The 21,172-nt window shown below is 36.5% G+C and overlaps 1 protein-coding gene across 1 annotated transcript in view; it reads left to right on the top strand.

Moving 5' to 3' along the window:
* GABRA2 (gamma-aminobutyric acid type A receptor subunit alpha2) overlaps positions 1-20,566 on the top strand; it is a 242,586-nt gene extending 222,020 nt beyond the window's left edge. The window contains exons 9-10 of the mRNA XM_089657297.1: positions 4,027-4,229; positions 5,809-20,566. Of these exons, the coding sequence (XP_089513423.1) occupies positions 4,027-4,229; positions 5,809-6,102 (497 nt within the window). The 3' untranslated portion in view covers positions 6,103-20,566. The remainder of the gene's footprint in view (positions 1-4,026; positions 4,230-5,808) is intronic.
* The last annotated feature ends 606 nt before the right edge of the window (positions 20,567-21,172 follow it).

Genomic DNA, 21,172 nt, shown 5'->3' with positions numbered 1-21,172 from the left:
CCCTTAGGTTCCACAGTGAATATTACAAGCATGCTTTACTGCATATACAGATTTTACTGCTGTGGGTTCAGTAACACTTTAATCTGATATGTCATCTCCATAGGCACTTTCAAATGAGCTGTCTTAGTAAGTTTGTTCTTGATGACGATAAGGAGAAGTCTGAAAACAAACTTCAAGTTATTTTTAATGCTTTGTTCTGTGCTCCCAGCTAAAAATCAGTAACTTTTTACAGTTTCTCTAGACAAGAAATAATAGGAATATTAACATAATTGTCCAATACAAGAAAGTTGTTGCCAAGAAACTCAAAAACTAATTCACCAAGGGGGCTATGATAACAGTTATTGCTATTACCATATACCCTCATCTTTTATTTTTATGTTGTTTTTTAACAATTGAGTCAGTAAAAACAAGATTTTATTGCTTTGTATCCCTAGATTTGTCATTGTGAAGTCTCTGTAGAGAATAATAAGCCTGCAGCCTGCTGTCCTCCCACTCCCCTGTACTATTTTCAGACTCACTTGATCATGAAAAATAATTTCACACACTTTTAATATGGAAAAGTATTGTGAAGAGTTTGATTCCTTTTGACAGTTATAATAAAGTGGTGAAAGCTGAGGAACCATCGTATTTGTTGCGTTGGTTATTTCATCTTTATTTTTAAAATGATACATAGAAACTGTTGTAAACAGCAGTGTTACTCTCCCTCACTTGCCGACAGCAGTGCTCTTATGCCACAGCATAACCTTTTTGCGTAGCTTCCACATGGCTCTTTGTATTGTGATGTTTTGTTCATCCTGTGTGGTGGTTGTAGGGTGATACATTGAGGTTGATTTATTAAAGGATTAGGGGCTGTTCACGTTGCTTTATAAATAAGGAAAAGTTGTATTTGCTTCATTCATCCAATCAAGGCAAGAAAAAAATATTTTTTGTTCTTTTGTACATGATTACGTATTCAGCCTTACCTCCATTGATGTGCTAGGTGAACATTCAGTTAGTTAAGTGAACTATTTTTTCTCTTATATTAAATGAACTTCATAAAGTCTAATAAAAAAATAAACTCAGTATTTTTGTAACTCCTGAACATCACCAAAAAGTTCTAAATCTCACTTTTAAAAATATGGCTTTTATAATGAAAAAGTACATTGCAACATTTACATCACCAAAAAGTTCTAAATCTCACTTTCAAAAATATGGCTTTTATAATGAAAGCCATATTGGAAGATACAAATCCTGAAATGCGAAAAAATACTTGCTAGCACTGCAATATGGAAGACTTTTTTACAGCAGATCTGTTGGTATGTTTGAAGAGTTATCATTTGAGTGCAGAGACTCTTGTTAAGTTACGATTAACCTTTGGGTCAAGTTTGGGTCTGCTGCAGAGGGAATTTGTTTTGACAGTTGCTTGTCAGAATGAAAAGAAGTACAATATGTGAAATTCTATTCATTTACCATTTATCTTTCTTTCTTTCTTTCTTTCTTTCTTTCTTTCTTTCTTTCTTTCCCATAGCATACCACTGAGTTTTAGGTGCTGCTTTTTTTAGTGTACATAAAAGCACAAGGCATTTTACTTAAATGTGACATTGAAAATCATTATACTGAAATTGCAATATTTCTTTTTTTATTGTGTGTATAGTAAAACAAATATGGACAAATCGTTTGCAAGTTACATGATCACAGATTAATGTAGTTGGTTTGTGATTGTTCTTTAGTAAAAAAAAAAAAGTAATACTTCAGTAAAAATGTAAATGTACTTTTGTATCTTTACTGGTTTCACGTCACAAATTTCCAAAGATCCTATGTCTAGTTGCAAAAGATCATATGCCTTTATTGGAAAATCATTTTACAGATGCCACTTCCTTCCTTCCTACTGATATTTAAATACACACCAGTGTACAAATCCAATTATTAATTTTTTTCTAATTCCGCTGGATTGACCCTGATTCACTGCTGCAGACATAATTCAGTGTTTTAAACAGATATTATTCAAGACCTCCCATTTTCTGCTGCTTTGTGTAGGGAAACAGAGGAGCCTACAATATTAACAAATAGATCTTATAAAATGACCTAAAGCCAAAGTAAGAATTATACAGGCATGGCCAGAGAGGGATCCCAGTTACACTTGAACCAGCCTTTTAGCCAAAGGCAAAGGTTCAATATACTTTGGAGGAATCAGCTATTATTATCACTTATTGATTTTATCTAGCAAGGTGATCTCTGCATTTTACATTTCAAAATGTTAGTGTTTCTAGAGCTTTTGTTGAGCAAGAAGGTTTGTGTTACTGTATGGAAGAGAAACATGTATGTAGCACTACCCCTTATGGAGTTGCTGAATTGTTTTTGGGTTCCTTCTGGATCTGGACCCCTCTCTGAAAGCCCAACCCCTGCTGACACCACAATACACATTTAAATAAAATAATTTACCACCAGAAAGAGAATTCACACACAGATTATAATAAACTAGTAATAGGTTTATAGCAAACCTCAATACGACTAGGTTACACAGCATAAACAGAATTGACATGTGTAAAATCAATTGTTACTTGTGTCAGTTTGAACTTAAGAAAAGACAACACTTATCACAGAATCTCAATTAGTAATAGCAGGCCTGCTTTTCAGAAACTAACCCAATAACTTCAACCTGAAGTGGCCTTACAGTCCCCAGTGAGCAGCTGGAACTATCAAACAGGTAGACTAGCTCACTTTAGCCCTCAGGACCTGATGGCAAGGAGATAGCCTGAAATATGAAAAAGAGCTCTTTACCCCAAAAAAGCCAATGTTCTTTAAAGGCAGAGCAGAATCTACTGTGTGCGTGATGGGGCACAGTGAAGGGAAGGGTGGACTCTGAGGAACAGTGTAATAAAGAGAGGGAAGAATAACACTCTCCCCCTGTCATCAGAAATTGTACAGATGTAATGTTCCTTTAAGGCAGTAGTCACCAGCGAATCTATAGCAACAAGTGGCCATTCTGGTAAAAGTGGTAGTTGGCACAGAGCAACTATTCTTTAGGCTACAAGACTTTTGGCGCAATAGGGAAAAGGCCTCCTTGGCAGAGAAAATTGATGATGATGGTGACACAGCGGTGGTTCTGCCTGTGGATTGACTATCCTGCTATCAGTTCTGATGATAAAGCTGTGCTAAGTGTAGTCAAACAATGGTGGCTAAAGGGACTAAGCCACAACTTCTAATAACTATGTGTGTTGTCGGCAACTGTGTGCATGAAAATAGCAAAGGTAGTGCAGGTGTCAGTGTTCCTTGTTCTTGATAATGCTTGGGACTCACAGAGGGATGGCATCTGACGAACTCTGGCAGTCTCTCTCTCTCTCTCTCATTCATTAAGACCTCCACACACTCTCCACCAGCATTGTTCTGTTCAAACACCTACTAGCATATTAACTTTCTCCATGATGTGGCAAAGTCAGGAATCAGCAGGCTCTCCTTGCCTCCTCTCGTTCTCCCTTTCCATGTCCTGGTCCAGGCCTCACAGTCAGTGCACTCCTCTCTCCAGATCTCTACCCTCTCACTTTCCCTCTCATCTCCCGGGCCTTTATATATACACCCCCGCCAACACACCAATTCCTCTGGGAAATGTAATTCTTTACTGCATCGTTCCTTAACAAAGTCCTGTGATTCAGCATACAAGTTCCATAGAGCTGCTATGCAGAGAATATACTGTGAATGACACTGCCTTCTTATGTTTGATTTAACATCCTGCATCATATTAACGTGGTATTGCATGTATATGATGTCGTTTTATGTGCATTTTTTTATCCTGATACTTGCCTGATTGAGAAGCCTCCTCTTGTAGCAATCTTCCTCTGTGACTGATTCACACACTCATTTTAGGACGGTGAAGTTTCACTTCATCTCTCAAGATAGAAGAGCCAATAGAAGCAGATGCATCCCTGTTTATTTTTGAAGGTGTTCTGAATATAGATTTCCTGTTATTGATAAGCATTGTATTTTGATGTTACACAATTTTAAAAACCTAAATTACAACCCTAATATTGTATTTATTTTTTTACCTAGGTGTTACCACTGTACTTACTATGACAACTCTTAGCATCAGTGCAAGAAACTCCCTGCCAAAAGTTGCTTATGCTACAGCTATGGATTGGTTCATTGCTGTTTGCTATGCTTTTGTCTTTTCCGCTTTGATAGAGTTTGCCACTGTTAACTATTTCACTAAAAGAGGATGGGCATGGGATGGAAAAAGTGTGGTCAATGACAAGGTAAGGCTTGTTGCTTATATTTCCAGTACAGAGATTTAGAAATGTAAATACCTATTGGTGGTACTAACTACAATAAATAGCAGATCATCCTGCTTAAATGTGAACAGAAAATATGACGTTACTCATTAAACTTTCCTAGTGGGGATTGTCCTGTGTAAGAGTGGAATTCCCTTCACTTTGGAAAAATTCCCACTAACTCCTTGGTCTGGTTACTGAAGGACCATAGGTAAAAGGAAATCTTCCTAAACGACAGCGGACAGTTTAAAAAAGAAAACCAATAAAAATTATTTTCACATCACACTTTAAGATCTGATTATACCTAAAAATTAACAAGGCCTTACTGTTTAAATCTTACACCCAAATATGATGCAGAAATGTTTACATGAAGATGCCACTATCATGGTGAACTGTCTGTATATGATTTATCTGTGCTTTTGGACACTTCCAACTAATAGCTGGGACCACTGACAACAAGCATAGAAGTATTATGAACTCTAGGAAACAAAAGAGGCTAAAAACTAGGAAGCATACATTTCCCTGTTTTCCTTTGTACATAACTATTAAACAGTATCAATATAGAGCAAGAATATTAGCCCATATTACGTTTAAATCTCTGAGTGCAGGGTGGTCACATTCGACCTCAAGATCTGTTATTCTTGCTATAGCTCATATTTCACCATACTTATCTTGAAGGGGCTGTTAGGCCATTCAGATTTAATTTGTCACTATGCATTTGGAAAAGTTCTCTTTTTATTTAACAAGTTAGTCAAATACAACTTCAGTAGCAGACACTTGACCTTGTTTCTCCCAAATGACCTTATAAGGTAAGTTTCATTTTGTGCAATTTATATCAACTTTGTAAATAATTAAGGTTGTACAGTTGCTATTACTGCTGGGTTTTTTGCCTTCCACTGGATCAACTGTGGGTGTAGGATTATAAGTTTTTTTGTTTTTTTTAATGGTTGAACTGGATGGACTTTTGTCTTTTTTCAGCCAGACTATGTAACTATATGTAACTATGACATTGTGCCCAAAAAAGTGACCCGATAGCCAAATCTGAAAATAAAAATAAAGCAGCCCCTTGTAAAAAAAAATGTAAAGACTAACCTTTCCTACTGCTTGCACCACTAAATGCCGCTCTGTCGAAGAGGAATCATCCCCTAAAATTTGTCCAAAACTTTTAGGAATGTTCCCCACAGCACTCACTGGCTCCTTTTGCAGGCCTCCACATCACTTTCTGGGTCCTGTAGTGGCATGAAGATCCGCAGGAGTAACTAGTGAGTGCTACAATGCAGGAGAATGTACATCCTTTTTACCATGTTATTTTCATTTGCAGGTTAGTTAAGAGCTTAACTGTAAAGACCTTATCTAATAATTTGCCTTCCTTGTAGCCATATTTGCATGCTGATGTGGTCAATGACTGCATTAAGTTTGTGTATTAAGTATGTGCTTAACATTCAGTCAACACCATAAAAATGTAATACACTGTTTTGCTTAGTAACAAAACATATTCCTATTTTGAATATTGACATGAAACACTGCCTTTATAAAATTAATTTTCATCTTTTTTTTTTTTTAGAAAAAAGAGAAAGCATCTGTCATTAAGAAAAACAATGCATATGCAGTCGCTGTAGCAAATTATGCTCCAAACATCACTAAGGATTCAGCTCTCCCAACAATATCAAAAAGCGCCACAGCAGATCCCAACAAGGCAAAACCTCAAGAGGCAAAGAAAACCTTCAACAGTGTTAGTAAAATCGACAGAATGTCTAGAATAGTCTTTCCGCTTTTATTTGGTACATTTAACTTGGTATACTGGGCTACCTATCTAAATAGGGAACTTGCTATTGAAGGGCTTGTCCTATCGAAATAGACTAGACTCTTTGTATTCCAAATGATGTACTGGCATTCTCAGACTCAGATTGTTCTAGTATGTATGACTAATAACTTGTGAATTGACATGTACAGTAATCACCTCTTATCTAAGGAGAGGGGACTCTGTTAAATAGAATGAGCTTCTGAATAGACACTGTAGCAGTCATGGCTTTTACAAGTTTCCTCTTGACCGCAAAGTATTTACACTTTGTACTAAGGTTCGACAGCAGCTCATGAAAAATGGCTACCTGTTAACAGAGAACACTTTTCCTATATTTTTTTTTTAATTTTGTGGGGGGGGAGGGACCCTATTTTGTTAATTAGAACGTTACTCTTTTATATGATATTGCAACATGCTTGTGTACTACAAATTCTTTCTAATTTCGTAAGTGTACCATTAACATCATAAGACCCTAAAATAAACTAAGTGGTTTCTATTTCAGTTACAGAACTATGGAAGTTTAATCTTTGTTTTGTTCAGTGATTCTAGTAAAACCAGTTTAGTTTTTTAAATGCTGAATGGTGAAAGTTTACGGAAATGATCAGGGAAATTTGTATCTTAAATATATTTAAATTTTACTTTTTTTCTGCAGAACTGAACTAAGGTTCCTTTCAGCATAATTTGAACTCATTCCCTTTTTTTTGTAGCCCAATAGTTTTTTTTTTCAGCTGTTTAAAACAAATATTAATAGCCAGTATTTTACAGCAGTGTTAATGTATATGGTCATTATATCACATAGCATTGCAATGTGTATAATGCTTCTACATTTGTTTTAATAATTTTTGTACAAAAATGAGTTGAACGAGTTGCCAAGATTTAAAGCATTGGTAGGCTTGCCCTGAAGACGCATGTTGACTTTGGGAGCTGAAAGTTTACAATTCCACAGTCATAGTGAGAACTGATGGGGTAGGTACACTATGGGAGATATTGGTGTGTGGGGTTGTGCCTAATATCATAGGGCTGAATATTCCTTATGCTTGTAGCACTTGTAAGGGCTTGTGTTGAGGGGAAAATGCAGCTTGCATTCAGGTGCATTCTGTTTGCATTTTAAATCAGTTTGAGACTTCTGAGATCATTCAGAGTCCATTGACAGATGCATTTGACTTCCTAAGCTGCAGCAATTTGCTTTAAGTTGCATTAGTTTTCACACTGACTTGTATGGGGATAGGAGCAGTTTTTGACATGAACAGTAGCCCTTCGACACCAGCCCTAACTTATGCAACCCAGGTGCATGTTGAGGCTAACAAAAAGTCCTCAAGCTTTGTTTGAGACTGCTCTTCATTTTTGTTTTTGCTCATAAGTTGATGATGCTAGTATGAACTTGGAGATTTTATTTAATTTAATTTATTATGATGTCATTCTTTTGAATTATATTTTTACGTGTGTCTAATATTAGTACAGATGGATGTCCAGTAGTTCTACAGCATGTTCCTCAAAGTCACAGTACAGTCTCTGTAGCTTCCAGCTCCTGTTATTATCTACAACACAGTTTTATTATCATCATACAGTTATTATTGTTTACTGTTATGACAGAGTTTACTAGGAATAGCCACCCTACAAATATAATTATGGAAATGCCACATTGGGTAGCATATTATTGCACTTGATCTTTTATTATGTTTTAATTTGAAGTAAAATCATTGTGAATGTTCAGTGTTCTTTACATCATTTTTTACTGTATTTAAGTTAGCAAATTTGAGACTGGGAAGGTTGTATACAGCTGTAAAGAAGAAACACGACTATAAAGTGTAAACATACGCTATTGTTCATATGCTATTAGTTGCTGTTAATTTTCCTTGCTTTAATCTTCTTCAAAGTGCTTATTGCATGACAACATAATTGCCAAGGTCACAAATTATTTTATTGCTGAAGTGTTAGTAATGGCAGAAAGAAAGGGATACATCACTCAAGGACCACTGGATGAGTGTTAAAGTGGATGAACATAATTGCAGATCATATTACAGAAGAAATGTTCATGTAATATAAATGTAAAAATCAGTGTTTTCAAATAAGTACTTCCTAATGGTAATATCTTTGTATTGTACATTACAAAAACCTACAGTCTTTTTCTCTCTAGCCACTTTTAAAGCTAGTATATATGAGTTCAGAACATGCTTTGTAGACCGTCTAGATTTTCATCCCTCTATGTATTATCACCTATGTTGAACTAAACAATCCTTAAGCAGTTTACATACTCTGTGTAGCCTGTGGCCAGAAAGTAGGACTAATGCAATTTACTGGTCTGTAACTGTTTGCTAAGAGTGGACATATCCCAAGAGCCATCACTGCAACCAGCATCCATATTTAGGAAGTTTGGAATGACCTCTTTGTACTTTCTGTACATGTCCATAGCAAACTAAGTGTTGTTGCTGAGAGGAACATGCCACATTATAAAATTGTTAGGTTGTGGCATATTTTCCTCAACATACTATAAGGTGTCCACTTTCAGCTGTTACCATGGTTGACATCCTTATGTGTTGCCAATAGTTATTTATACATTCTGATACTTGGGATCTGAATGACTGAATATGCTTGAGAACTGCATGTGAAAGAGAGTTTTTTTTTTGCATATGAAATTGAGGATAACTATGGCTGAGCTAGACTGCAGCCTATTACTAGAAATTGTGGCGTACTTTGCACCCAGATTTTTCCTGTTACTGTAAGTCTCAGGCTATGTAGTGTTTTCATAAATCCAGCCCTAAACAATGTTTTTTTTCAAAGACATGCTGCATACCATGGAAAACCCATATTTCATCACTTGTTTATTTTATATTATTATTCATGCTTTTAGGCAAAAAAAAAAGGGAAATGTGGTGAAGTTTAGCACTTTATCCATATTAAATAAATAAATATATATTTTCATATGCTTAAATGAGAAAAAGAACACCTATGTTGAATCTGGATCTTCCATTGAGGTGTGTGCAATATATTATACACATACTGGGCAATGTTAGATGAGCACTTTCAGCATGGGCTGTGACCTCAATTAAAACACAGTGGGTACATTGTAACAAAGATATTTGCATTTGTTTTCTTGTAATTCTACTCTTCACTGTGAAAAAGCATATTGCCAGATACTGATTTTAAAAAAAAGCTACATGCAGCATTTAGCAGGGCTTTTCTAACTGACAGATGCTGTACTACTCATTTTTATAATAAAATCGATGGTCCTTTAAAAAGGAATGTAAAAGCTTGCATTCATTTGATCCTTCATAGCCACAGAGCTTACTTTAAATGTTCATCAGTGCTGTGCTGTAATTGTCAAGTGCTGTGCAGAAAGTGCCTGTCTGACATTGCCTATACTGGCAAGCAATAATAAAGATCGAGTCATATACATCACATTGCATTAGCTAACTACTGTATAAGGAAGAAGACTATATTACTTTGTTGGTTGGTTATTTTAAATGGTTGTACAAGTGTGGGTTTACTAAATGATTGTTACTGTTTAGTACTAGTCTCTCTCACACTTAGGATTAAAATAATGGTGTTTGCAGAATTTAAACTCAACATTTGAAACTTATAAGCTATACTGTAGCATCCTAAATAGTAATATACATATATGTAAAAAATGTACCTGTATATAAAGAAACAGTGTCTGTAAATATGAATTTAAATGTTTATTTGACCTGGTATCAGTAAAGGGCTGTTTGCAATACCAGTATTAGTAGCCCAACATTGTTTTAAATTTAATTTTCCAATCAATACAGTTACTCAGATTAGTTTACCCCGGGTTTAAAGCTACAATGAATATTTCTTATGTTGCATTTAAAGTGTAAATAAATCAGATCATCATTCCCTGAAAATTAACACATTACAACAGCTCAGTACAAACTCTATTTCTGAAAAAAGGCAGCTGTAGTTTTCATTTTTTGTGGGAAATTTCTGAACATTTGAATATCAGCCTATGTCACAAGCTTTCACTAGCTTGCATGAGAGTCAGTGAGTTTCCTGTGTAGAAAACTGACAAATCCAGGAGACTCAGTACAAGGTTCTAAGGTTTTTTTTTCCCAATTTGAATTCATAAACCAAAGTGTAATGTAACTTAAATTTTCTGTTTGTAGATTACATGTGCAGTTTATGATTGTCTTTGAAAATAGAGCATATCAATGCTGTATTCATGTTTTTTTTTAATACATTAACAATTATGTGCCCCCATTTTGGGGAGGGAGATGGGATCATTGCTTGCTTGAGTTAAATTTACTGAAGAAACTTCTGAGCTAAACAGCACATTTTCTTTTTCCTGACAAAAGACAAGTGTCTTACAATTTGTTCAATAAATCTAATTGTACATATATATCTGTTCAGGTGCTTTTAATTGTTATCTTTCCATGGGTTAACCATTGATTATAATAAAAAAGTTTTAAGAGACGTCCTGCCTTTGTAGCTGCTACATCAAATGCCTGTCCGGTAAAGTAAAAGGACCAAAACTTCTTCCCTAACTCAAAATCAATATGTGACAGCTCTCTTCCATCAGAATTAATATGTGTACCCCTTCCCCCCATAAAGAGGCTAAGGCTAGATGTACAGGGAAGATCTCTCAAGAAGAAATAAGAGATCTGCATGTCCTTGCTGGTGCCACACACTGCTCCATAGTCTTTCTGCTTGCTCTCCCAATATGCACAAGCTACTCATGCATGGTGTAGGGACCATCACTACTTTTATGGATCATTGAGTGAGCAAGAGATCAGTTAATTTAGTCAGATGCATACAAATATTGGGTTGTATTTGAATGTTAGTAAATATAATTTAGGTAACAACAATGGGACTTACAGCTTGGAATGTTTCAGGATGGTAGGTTATGCCAGGCTTTACTGGACTCTTGTATGTTTGTTTGACACTCTCATTGGATTGTATGTGTGTGGATTCTCAACTATAGGTAAGGGTGATCCCATTCTTGTGGAATGCTGCCAAACCAGTGTACCCAGTGACAAGTTCAGTGACATTTGGAACATCTGGATCCAGCACCCTGTTCTTTTGTTTGTAAAAGAGAATCAGTCAGGATTGGGCTTATACAAGAATATGACTATCCAGTCTTAAAGTACAGCTTCACCTTTAGTGAGGTGGTCCTTTACATTTTCCATACTGCTATGTACTTAAATACATACCTTAAGCAAGATCCTGGAATCTTCACTGTGCACAAAAAAATCCTGCCCATGTCTAGCTCCTGCTGTCCTTGCAAAATGCATACATATACTATTCATAGTCATGGAAACTTCAGCCATCCAGCCACAGAAATGAGTGCAGCAAGTTACAAGTGTGCACTGCAAGAGATAGATGTGACTAGGACCAGATGTGGCTAGGGAGAACCTCTGGATTGGGTCTTTAGTCACTGCTGGTCAAATTGCTGGACTTCCTAGCCACTAAATGTGCAGAGTACACACTAGAATATTTCCCAGAGACTGCTCTCTGATCCTTTGTAAGTAAGTATAAGTGAAGAAAGGTAAACAAGGTGGCAAATATAAATCATTCACCACATGTAAGGCCAGCAGTAAATCGTTCATATGTAAGGCCAGCACATACAGTGTGTATGTGTGTATATATAATTTTACATATATATATATATACAATTTTACATATATATATATCCCTGTTAGTGTGTTCTCAGTTTCCAACAAAGCAACATTAGTAAATATTCTGTATTTAAGAGATCTCATGATCATTTTAAACATTAATGCACATAAGCATTTTCTTTAGAGCAGACTATCTGGCACAAAGCAAATGTAGTGGAATACCAGCAACTATCTGATATATACATATGTACATAAATAGATGGGTAATATAAACTACGATTTCTAATAGAAACAGGTCAAACATGCTAGGGATGGCAGGCCATGATTGATAGTATAGCTATGATTAATAACTATGCATTTATGAGTTGTTTGCCCTTGATGTTTAGATCTTGCCTTTGTATATTGTACATAACACAGTCCCGATGGAGATAAGCAGTCTCCCTTTAATGCATAGAAGCTTGAGAATAAGCCCATGTTATTTATTGCAAGGCTGTAGTCTGTGAAGTCACATTATTATTAATCTGAAGCTTGCAGATATATACAAAATCTATAAAAGTCAAACACACATATAATCAGGACCTGCAACAGTGTACATACTGGCCACATAAACAGATATTATAAAGCAGGAGGCAGATAATAAAATTTATGATTTATTGTGTACTTTAGTTATGTGATATTCATGTAATCTCCTTCATAAAGCTACATTTAAGAATATAGGTCTGGAGTGAGTAAAACTCTAAACAAGATTGGCCTACACTGTCCAGTAGGTTTTTATAGAAGTGGAACTGTAGGCAGAGCTCCACATTGTAATGTAAAGAAAACTTGTGCTTAGACTCCAATATTCAGAATAATAAAGCAGCTTTCACATTCAACAGGCAAAAACATAAATGATAACAGTAAAATTGCAGCACTATCTATACATGAATATATTGCAAAAAACATTAATAATAAATACACATAGGTGACAGAAGCTAGTGCATGAAGAAAAAAGCCTGACCCAAAGAGAAGACTGGCTCCTTCCACCCAAAAAAATGGCCTCTTACCAGAGGGTGTGACCGCCCAAAGGACCGACCAAAACATGCGCTAAATTATATCCAAGTGGTACAGCACGAGATCCTAAGTGTAGACTGCTCCCGATGTAATCAACAGACACTTCTCCAGATTACAGGTACTCTGAGTAGCAAGCCTCCCATCGGGTGGCATAACACTATCTCTGTGTCTCTCCCCCACTCACACACTGTCCCCTATCTCCTCTCTCTTGGTCCCCCGGCTCTCGTGTTGGATTCTCTCTCCCTGTCTGGTGCCCGGTCTCTACCATACAACTGATTCCCAATCGATATTCCTGGCTATTGCTTTACCTGGCTAAATCCAGACTAGATCAAGTGAAAGTGACATGCTTGCACCTGCCACATGCGAAAATTTGCAGGTTATGTAGAAGTTAGATGATTCCCTTCTAACATAATTTGTAAAGAATGTGTTTAATAGCTGTTGTTATCGGAAAAATGAACATGGGACTTCCATTCAGGACATTTAATTTGTAATAAATAGTCAAGTATGGTCATTAGGATGTATGTTATTGGTTAAAACCGTGCGTGTTTTGGCGATAAGAGAGAAATTTCATTTTAAGCTCAGCGCTGAGCAAACCCTTTGGCGCTATATAAACTCGATGTAATAATAATAATAATAATAAGTGTAAGTATGAAAATTTAATTTGCACTTTATCAGCAAAGAGACATAACAATTCAATGGAATTTTCAAGCTAGCTGTATTTTTTATGAGCTTACTTCTCAAGGTTGCTGATGCACTGTCAAATTTTCATTATGTGCTCCTAGCATACTTTCTAAAACATGGATATAAAAGCTTGAGAAGAACTCACATAGACCATGAGATTTTAAGAAAAATTAACCCTGAATGCTTTAATGATCCAATGGTCATATTTGTGTTAGCCACCTATAGGGTGCAATATGTTAGTGAGTCAGTGCTGATTTCTTTTCACAAAGTTAACTCTAGGCAGATATAAAATATTGCAAATTGCATTTATGTATTATTAAAAGAAACCCTTAAACCAGAAAGTGCAAATACTTATATTTGACATCGTATCAGCTTCCTGTAACCTCATGTAAAGTAGTGCTTTGAGTCAGAGAGAGAGAGGCAGCATTAGGACTCAAACAGGTGCCAAATAGTGCATGCACATTTGTTGACAACAACATGTTGGAATGAGGAGGAAGAAGAGGGTGACCTTATCAGTCTGCTGCATCCCCTTCCCTGTTTAATCACAGGATTAGGGCTAGGACTGAATAGGTGACCAACTTTTATTGCCCAACTGAAGTATAGTAAGATCACCAACTACTTTGTGGCACAGCTATACAATCGCCAGACTGGATGACAGACATACAAATCCTTTGACATGCAAAACAGATACCATATATATATGTGTTTAGCTTTTTGCCTAAATTACTTTATAAATATAAAACATAACTAAGTTTCAGTAGAATTCCTGCTTGTACCTAACTACCCTTAAAACTGCCCCCCTCCCCCTCCTAAAACCTTTGCTAACTAACCTGTGTATGAAAGATGTATACACTTACCTATTTTCAGGCCTCTCCTGTGTCAGCCAGCAGGGCTTCTGGGGAGCAGAGGGAGCACCGACAATGGATGCCTCATTGAAGCCTATGTGTGTCATTGCCACTCCAGTTTTTATTAGCCATTGTCAGATCGCTTTTTCCTAAATAAAGCAGTATATTTAGAGAAAAGTCAGAAACACTTATGTTATTAAAAATATGATTGTAGAGTTATAGTAGTTTAGATCCTACAACAGTATTAGACACCTGCATTTGCAAAAATAGATTCATATGCAGGTGCAGACAATGGACATTGACAATAATCCAACTTTGTTTACATTTTTTTAAATATTGCTAGTAAAACTAAAAAATATATTTATGTGTACTGTCTGTAGTAAGGTATCAATATATGAGGGTCTACTGTGTTTCATAAAAAAGTCAAACCCTCATAGGATCCCAGGTTTAATCATCATTCATAGCCAGTGAACAGTGCATGCCAGATGGGCTCCAATAAATCATAATTGGCATCATTCCATTACCTATGGTTGTAAAGAAGAAAAGCAGAGGGGAGACCCTGAACAAATTTCAGATTGTAAGGTAAGAGGAGCTAACAGTTCCTTTGCTAGTCAATATCTATATAAAATTACTAAAATATTGCTAATTATAAAATAAAGAGAACATAAGTAAGCAGTAAACATTTTATATCAACTATATTGTAAATTAACCTGCTTTGAGTAAAATCTCTCGGAGACCTTTCGTTTATTACTTTACTAGAATACACTGTTCCAATAGGCAGATTTTAAGACAATGCTGTTTTGGATAAATATAAAAATAAATCCAAATCCAAAAACCTTTATGTTTGTATTCTTTTTTTTTCATCTTCTTCTTGTTCTTTTCATATTTTCTTCTTACATGGTTGGCAAGAGACTTGACCTGTAGTTATTAGATTGCACTATTCATAAGTGAAATGGAATCATAGCAACCATAATTTTATGAACTGCATTAAAATTCACCAGTTATTATACATTTATAGTTACCAAAACCGTTTTTAAACACCATGACATTTTTTGTAAGGTGTTTTCAGAGTACAATGCACAACAAACTCTGAAACCCGTGCCCCCATCCTCTCCATCACTACTAACAACGCCACCATCTCTCCCACCCCACATGCCAAAGTCCTGGGTGTCACCCTGGACTCCCACCTCTCCTTCCTACCCTACATCCAACTGCTATCTAGATCTTGCAGGCTCCACCTCCGCAGCATCTCCAAGATACACACATTCCTCACCCCAGACACCACCAAACAACTCCTACACTCCCTCATCATCTCACGCCTGGACTATTGCAATTCCCTTCTCACTGGCCTACCCAAACGAACACTATCCCCACTCCAGTCGATCCTAAACTCCGTGGCTAGGCTCATCCACCTTACCAACCGCTCCACATCTGCCTCCCCCCTCTGCCAATCCCTTCATTGGCTCCCGATTGCCCAACGCATCAAATTCAAACTGCTAACTCTGACCTACAAAGCCATTCACAATGCCGCCCCAAACTACATAACTGACCTGATACCCAAATACTACCCTACCCGTGCCCTCCGCTCCTCACAGGACCTCCTACTCTCTAGCTCCCTGGTCTCCTCCTCCCACGCCCGATTGCAGGACTTCTCTAGGACTTCCCCCATCCTCTGGAACTCCCTCCCCCAATCCATCAGACTGTCACCTACCCTCCTCACCTTCAGGCGCACCCTGAAAACCCTCCTCTTCAGAGAAGCCTACCCCAACCCCACCTAACACCTGACCTCACCTAACAACTAACCTCCTCCACTCCTCCCACCACTCCATCCCCCACAGCCATTTCCTCCTGTACTACCTTCCCCTCCCTCCTAGATTGTAAGCTTGAAAGAGCAGGGCCCTCGAACCCCTCGTGTATTGTATTGTACTGTATTGTCTCATGTTCTCTTCCCCATGCTACTGTACAGCGCTGAGCATACCCTTTGGCGCTATATAAATACTGTATAATAATAATAATATATATTCCACAAATAAGTGGATATGTGAAAATATGGTAATGATATGCACATGGAAAATACTTTGCTGTGTAAAGACCGGTCATCCAAATTAGTTTTACATGCCAGTACACACACCTGCATACTAGTTTGAATACCTATTGACACACTGTAGTCCCATCTCAAACCCCACATTGTTGTATTGTTTCTGTGGTTGTCATTCATGCACAGCCATAGTAGTTGTTATGGAGAAGACATCTAGCTTTAAAAGGAGCAAACAGTAAACTGCTGGGGAAAATTAAATAGAAACTATTTATTTTCTATTTGGTATTAATTTTAGTTACCTTTGTAAAGTTTACCTAAGAGTTTTTTTTGCATGTGAATATTTGATTGCCACAAAATATTTGTATGAATATATACCATTTACCCATTTGTAGCTCCCCATCTACTAGATATATGTATGTCAGGTTGTGCAGTAAGTATCATTGCTGAACAATTTCTGCTCAAAAATCACTTTAGAAGAAAAGTTGTCCAAAAAAAATACTTTTCACTGAAAGCTGATTGAAAGGGTTCAGTCCAAAGGTAAGGAGAACAGTAAAGCATAATAGTTGTGTCACATTATTGTATAACAATTTTAAAAACTGTTAATGAGAAAAGATTGCTTGTCTAAAATTAAACAATTATAACAGTATTTTCCAGCTAACAACATACATTTATAATATTAAGTACACTATGATTGTTATGTTATATTAAACATGCTATAAATATAATTTGATCGCAGAGTAAGGGAACCTGTCGCAAAGCACTTTTCGTACAGGCCTCTGATGGAAAAAGCCACCCTCTGTTTCACAGGTACATTTAATGTTGTTTAGTAAAGCTCTATTCAAATCAGCTTCTCTACAAGTGACACCATTGTTCTGGAAATAGAATGCATCCTGAGAGTCAGAGAATTGTAGCTTCCATCAGAGACTTCTGTGATAGGAATTTTGCTTTGTAACAAATAAGTACACTTATAGACTGTTGTGGAAGGGTTCACTAACCCAAAGAACACTTTGGTGGGGTAAAACAGTTCTGTTCATGGGCTTAATCACACATTTGTTATTATCTGCTGTGAAACTTCTTAAAGGTAATGGCTATCAATGTTAATGGACATTTCTCAAAATAAAAAATTAACCACAAATACAGGAGGTCATATGTTTTCCAGCCATTTGCACCTATTGCATTTACCAAAGAAGTAGTATTTAAAATGATTTACCTTAACCAAGGGTATATGCATTCACCTTAAACCACCAATCATATGCATAGGAATTTATTTAAAAAATGGGATTTGTTTTGCACATAAATGCTTCAACCTTCACCCCTGGTTCACATATATGCAGTCGTGCGGGCTGCGTTTTGCACGGGCACGAGAGCCCATTCATTTGGAAGGACTCCCATACTCATGACACGCAGGGAAGAAGTCCCTGCACTTCTTTGGAAAATGCAGCCACACAGGAACCTCGGTTCCCAGTATGGTTGCGTTTTCTAGTGCAGGCGGCATGCCATTAGAACTAATGGCACCCACCCGTGGGTCCGCATTTCTCTGTGCGGGTGGTGCGGCTGCATGGATTTTCTTGCGGATCTGCATCGGCACCACCTGCACAGATGTGAACCTAAGGTCACTGAGCTAAGAGAAAATATCTTTAGAAAATCAGTCCATTATAGTGAGTGCTTAAATTTCCAATCTTTAGACAGCCAACACTCATCTATTAAATTGTGAGTTTCACATGCTTATATCTTCTAAATTCCATCTTTAAGTTTGTTGTGTCTGTCTACCAATTTTACAGAAGAAGGATAGAGAGATACATAGGTAGATATCTAGGCATGGTACAAATAGTAATACAAAATAATAACTCTTATTTTAATAACCATTGATGCTTATTGGTGACATTATTTTACACTATATGCTGAGTTTCCGCTAGCTCTTTGAGTATTTCTTCGGTCAGACAGAATGGCAAGGTCAGATAGCGTGCTGTCAAATTGTTAAATAATCTCTGACCTGCTCAGTTTTTTTTTTTTCAATAATACCAAATAGTCACAGACATAGACAACATATTTTTTTACCACAGTACTGTGCTATGTTTATAATTGCAAAGGTTGGCTTTACTTTACTTTAACAACATTCCTGTTTTCATTATCTTAAATTGTGCAGTATTATTTTATCGATTAACCACAAAAAGTCACTGCACAACCTACAAGCAACTTTATTTTTATGCTTTGCACTACCTAAGAAAGGGTGTGATCCACTGGTATAGTTAGACCAGAAACTTCTGCTCACTACTAAGAATTATGTGGGGTAAAAATGGACGTTATACTCTGTGCGCTAACATGTACATGCCCCTCTTCCCCTTTGTTCTACAGCCATCTGGATTTATCAGTACCAGAATCTTGTGATTTTAGATTTCTTCTACAGCTCTATCTGTTGTAAAAGGGGTATAATAATAGCCTTAGCAGAGTATGGGACTGGATTAGGAAAAAAAAGAGGGATTACAATTTTAGCCTCCCTTTTTTATGGGACTGTGGCAGGATGGCAGGAGCAAGTTTCAAGTCTCCTATATATATATATATATATATATATATATATATATTTAGAGAGAGAGAGACTTTCTAGAAGGTCAGCAGGTGTTAAGTCTCCCCTATTGCCTGAAGCTAAAGTGGAGACTTCTAGAAGTATGTTAAAAGTTTCAATCCACCCCCTCTCCCCACTAGCCCTTGATAAATGTGGAAGCTTCTAGAGTTTTAACCCCCTGCTACACCTGGGGCATGTGGGGTAACACCTGGAAGGCAACTAACCAATCAGAGGAAGACCAGGAGAGGTTAGAGAGACTATAAAAGGGGGTTCCAATCCTCTAGGATCAGCCACCTGGGAGGCATCTCTGTGGTGCTTCCCTCGCACCTCTGTGGTGCTTCCCTCGCACCCACCCCCTTTTTTGTCGTTGCCAATTATTATTGGTGAGGTCACCTTTAATTGAAGGGGGACAAGTAAGTACGTTTATTAGATGGAGTGAGATTGCCTAAGTATATAAGGATGGTTATTAAGTTGCTGTTTTTAATATGTACAGCTTGAGTCATAGTGACTAAGCTGTGGCATGTAGTGATAATTTAAGTAAAATATTTAATACATTCATACTGATTTACTGTATACAAATAAATAAATGCCCACAGCCAAGTTATTATCCAAAATAAAAGTTGTTATGTCTTTTATTAGTTAAATAAGCATACTGTTTACAGTCCCATGGGGAGAACAGATCTGTACTGAATTTAAATACAACTGCCTAACCAGAGGTAAATTGGAGGGGAACCCGTTTCCTGCTGCTGCCTGAAATGCCGGAAACAAGTGGGAAATGAAACTAGTAATTGTCTCAAAGGTAATATTTAATTTTATATTTTACTTTGACCTGTTAAACGGCCTGAAATTATTTCCAGTCTGTTGGTCAAAGAAATACTCAGTTAATAACTCCCTAAATGTGAACGATACAGTGCTACTTTGTGCCATGTAATGTTCATTTATGGAAAAAAGAATATGACGAATGTATAATCTAAATTATAAATGTACATGCCCTGTAGAAGTGTTATAGGGTTACATTTATCAGCTGTTGTAAATGTTTTAATTCTGCTTGTAAACTTTAAAATAGAGATTTACAGTATACATAAAGAGAGAAGTATTTAAAGATCATTTTATGCAATGAAGTATGGATGGAAAAGAGAGAATTCTGGTACATTAATTGCTCTTCAAGATGTCATTATGTAGCTTTGGATTATATTTTAGAATTTAATGTACCTCTCTTCACTAGTCACTTTAATAAAGGCTTCATGGGGATAATTTTTTTGTGCTTTCCTTTTATACCTTTCCTATATATGTAAATTAAAAAATATTAATGTAAAGAATGTTAAAAGAACAGTGTACCTACTGCCCATGGTCACGAAAGCTTGTATTTCTTTCTTTTGTTCTTGTGCAAGATGCATGTTCTTTTTTTCTGTATTATTAACTGGAAAATATAGCGCAGAGATGTCAAAATGAGGAAGCTATTTGAGAGAAACAAGCAAGTGTATACAACAGTTGTTCATTCTTAATGTGTCTTCAATGTTCCTTTTTTAATCAGAGATTCAAATGTATAATTAAAAATTACATTTACAAAGTTACTGATCAGATTTGCTTTATTTTTACATTTGTAATTATGACAAAAAAACAGATGGAAATATTCTGTAATTTGTGACCTTGTTTTAAAAAAATGTTAACACAAGTGAAAACTGTTTTAATGTATCACCTTTGCTTGCTACTTCAAATTAATTGCTTAATATTATCTTTTTGTATTTCTTAATAAAAGTTAATTTAACTACAATTCTGCATTTTTTTTCTTGTGCTTTATCATAGAAAAATGGTTAAATAAGTTATAAATTGCAATAGTGAAGGAGAGCATTTTTCTTCCAAAAAAATATTTTTATTAGAAAGTAAGGTATAGCAGTATACATACAAATACGGATCACAGTCCGAACATAGACACATCACGTAGCATCCCATTTCGCAGACGGGCCATGGGTTCAAACAAAAGTACACATCTGGTTGAAATATATCCTTAATGCAAATGTATATGGCAAACCAGTAGATACAAAGAGTATGGCAGATAAATCAAAATGAGTATACGGATTACTGCCCTATGTACTGGTGAGCCCTTATGTTGAGCGAATGTGAAGTGTTGGGTAATGCTAGCATAGGATGACTTATATGACAAAATTTGTGTGTCCATTTCGGGAGCGTTTGAGCCATGTGAATTAAAGCACACCTGTATGAGAGATTAAATGCCATATTTGTAGGGAATATTATGAATAATGAAGGCGTATAAAAAGCTTGAGATAAAGAAAAGTCAGAAAGGAGGATAGCTAGAGAAAGAGATGGGAATGTAGAGTGAGGTAGTGAGGGGGGGGGATAGGGAGAATGGGTAGGGAGT

This window comes from Staurois parvus, unplaced genomic scaffold, assembly GCF_062004578.1.
Source record: "Staurois parvus isolate SC_StPar_1 unplaced genomic scaffold, SC_StPar_1.0 ptg000980l, whole genome shotgun sequence".
Classification (NCBI taxonomy): Eukaryota; Metazoa; Chordata; class Amphibia; order Anura; family Ranidae; genus Staurois; species Staurois parvus.
This window is presented reverse-complemented; position numbering and strand designations above follow the sequence as displayed.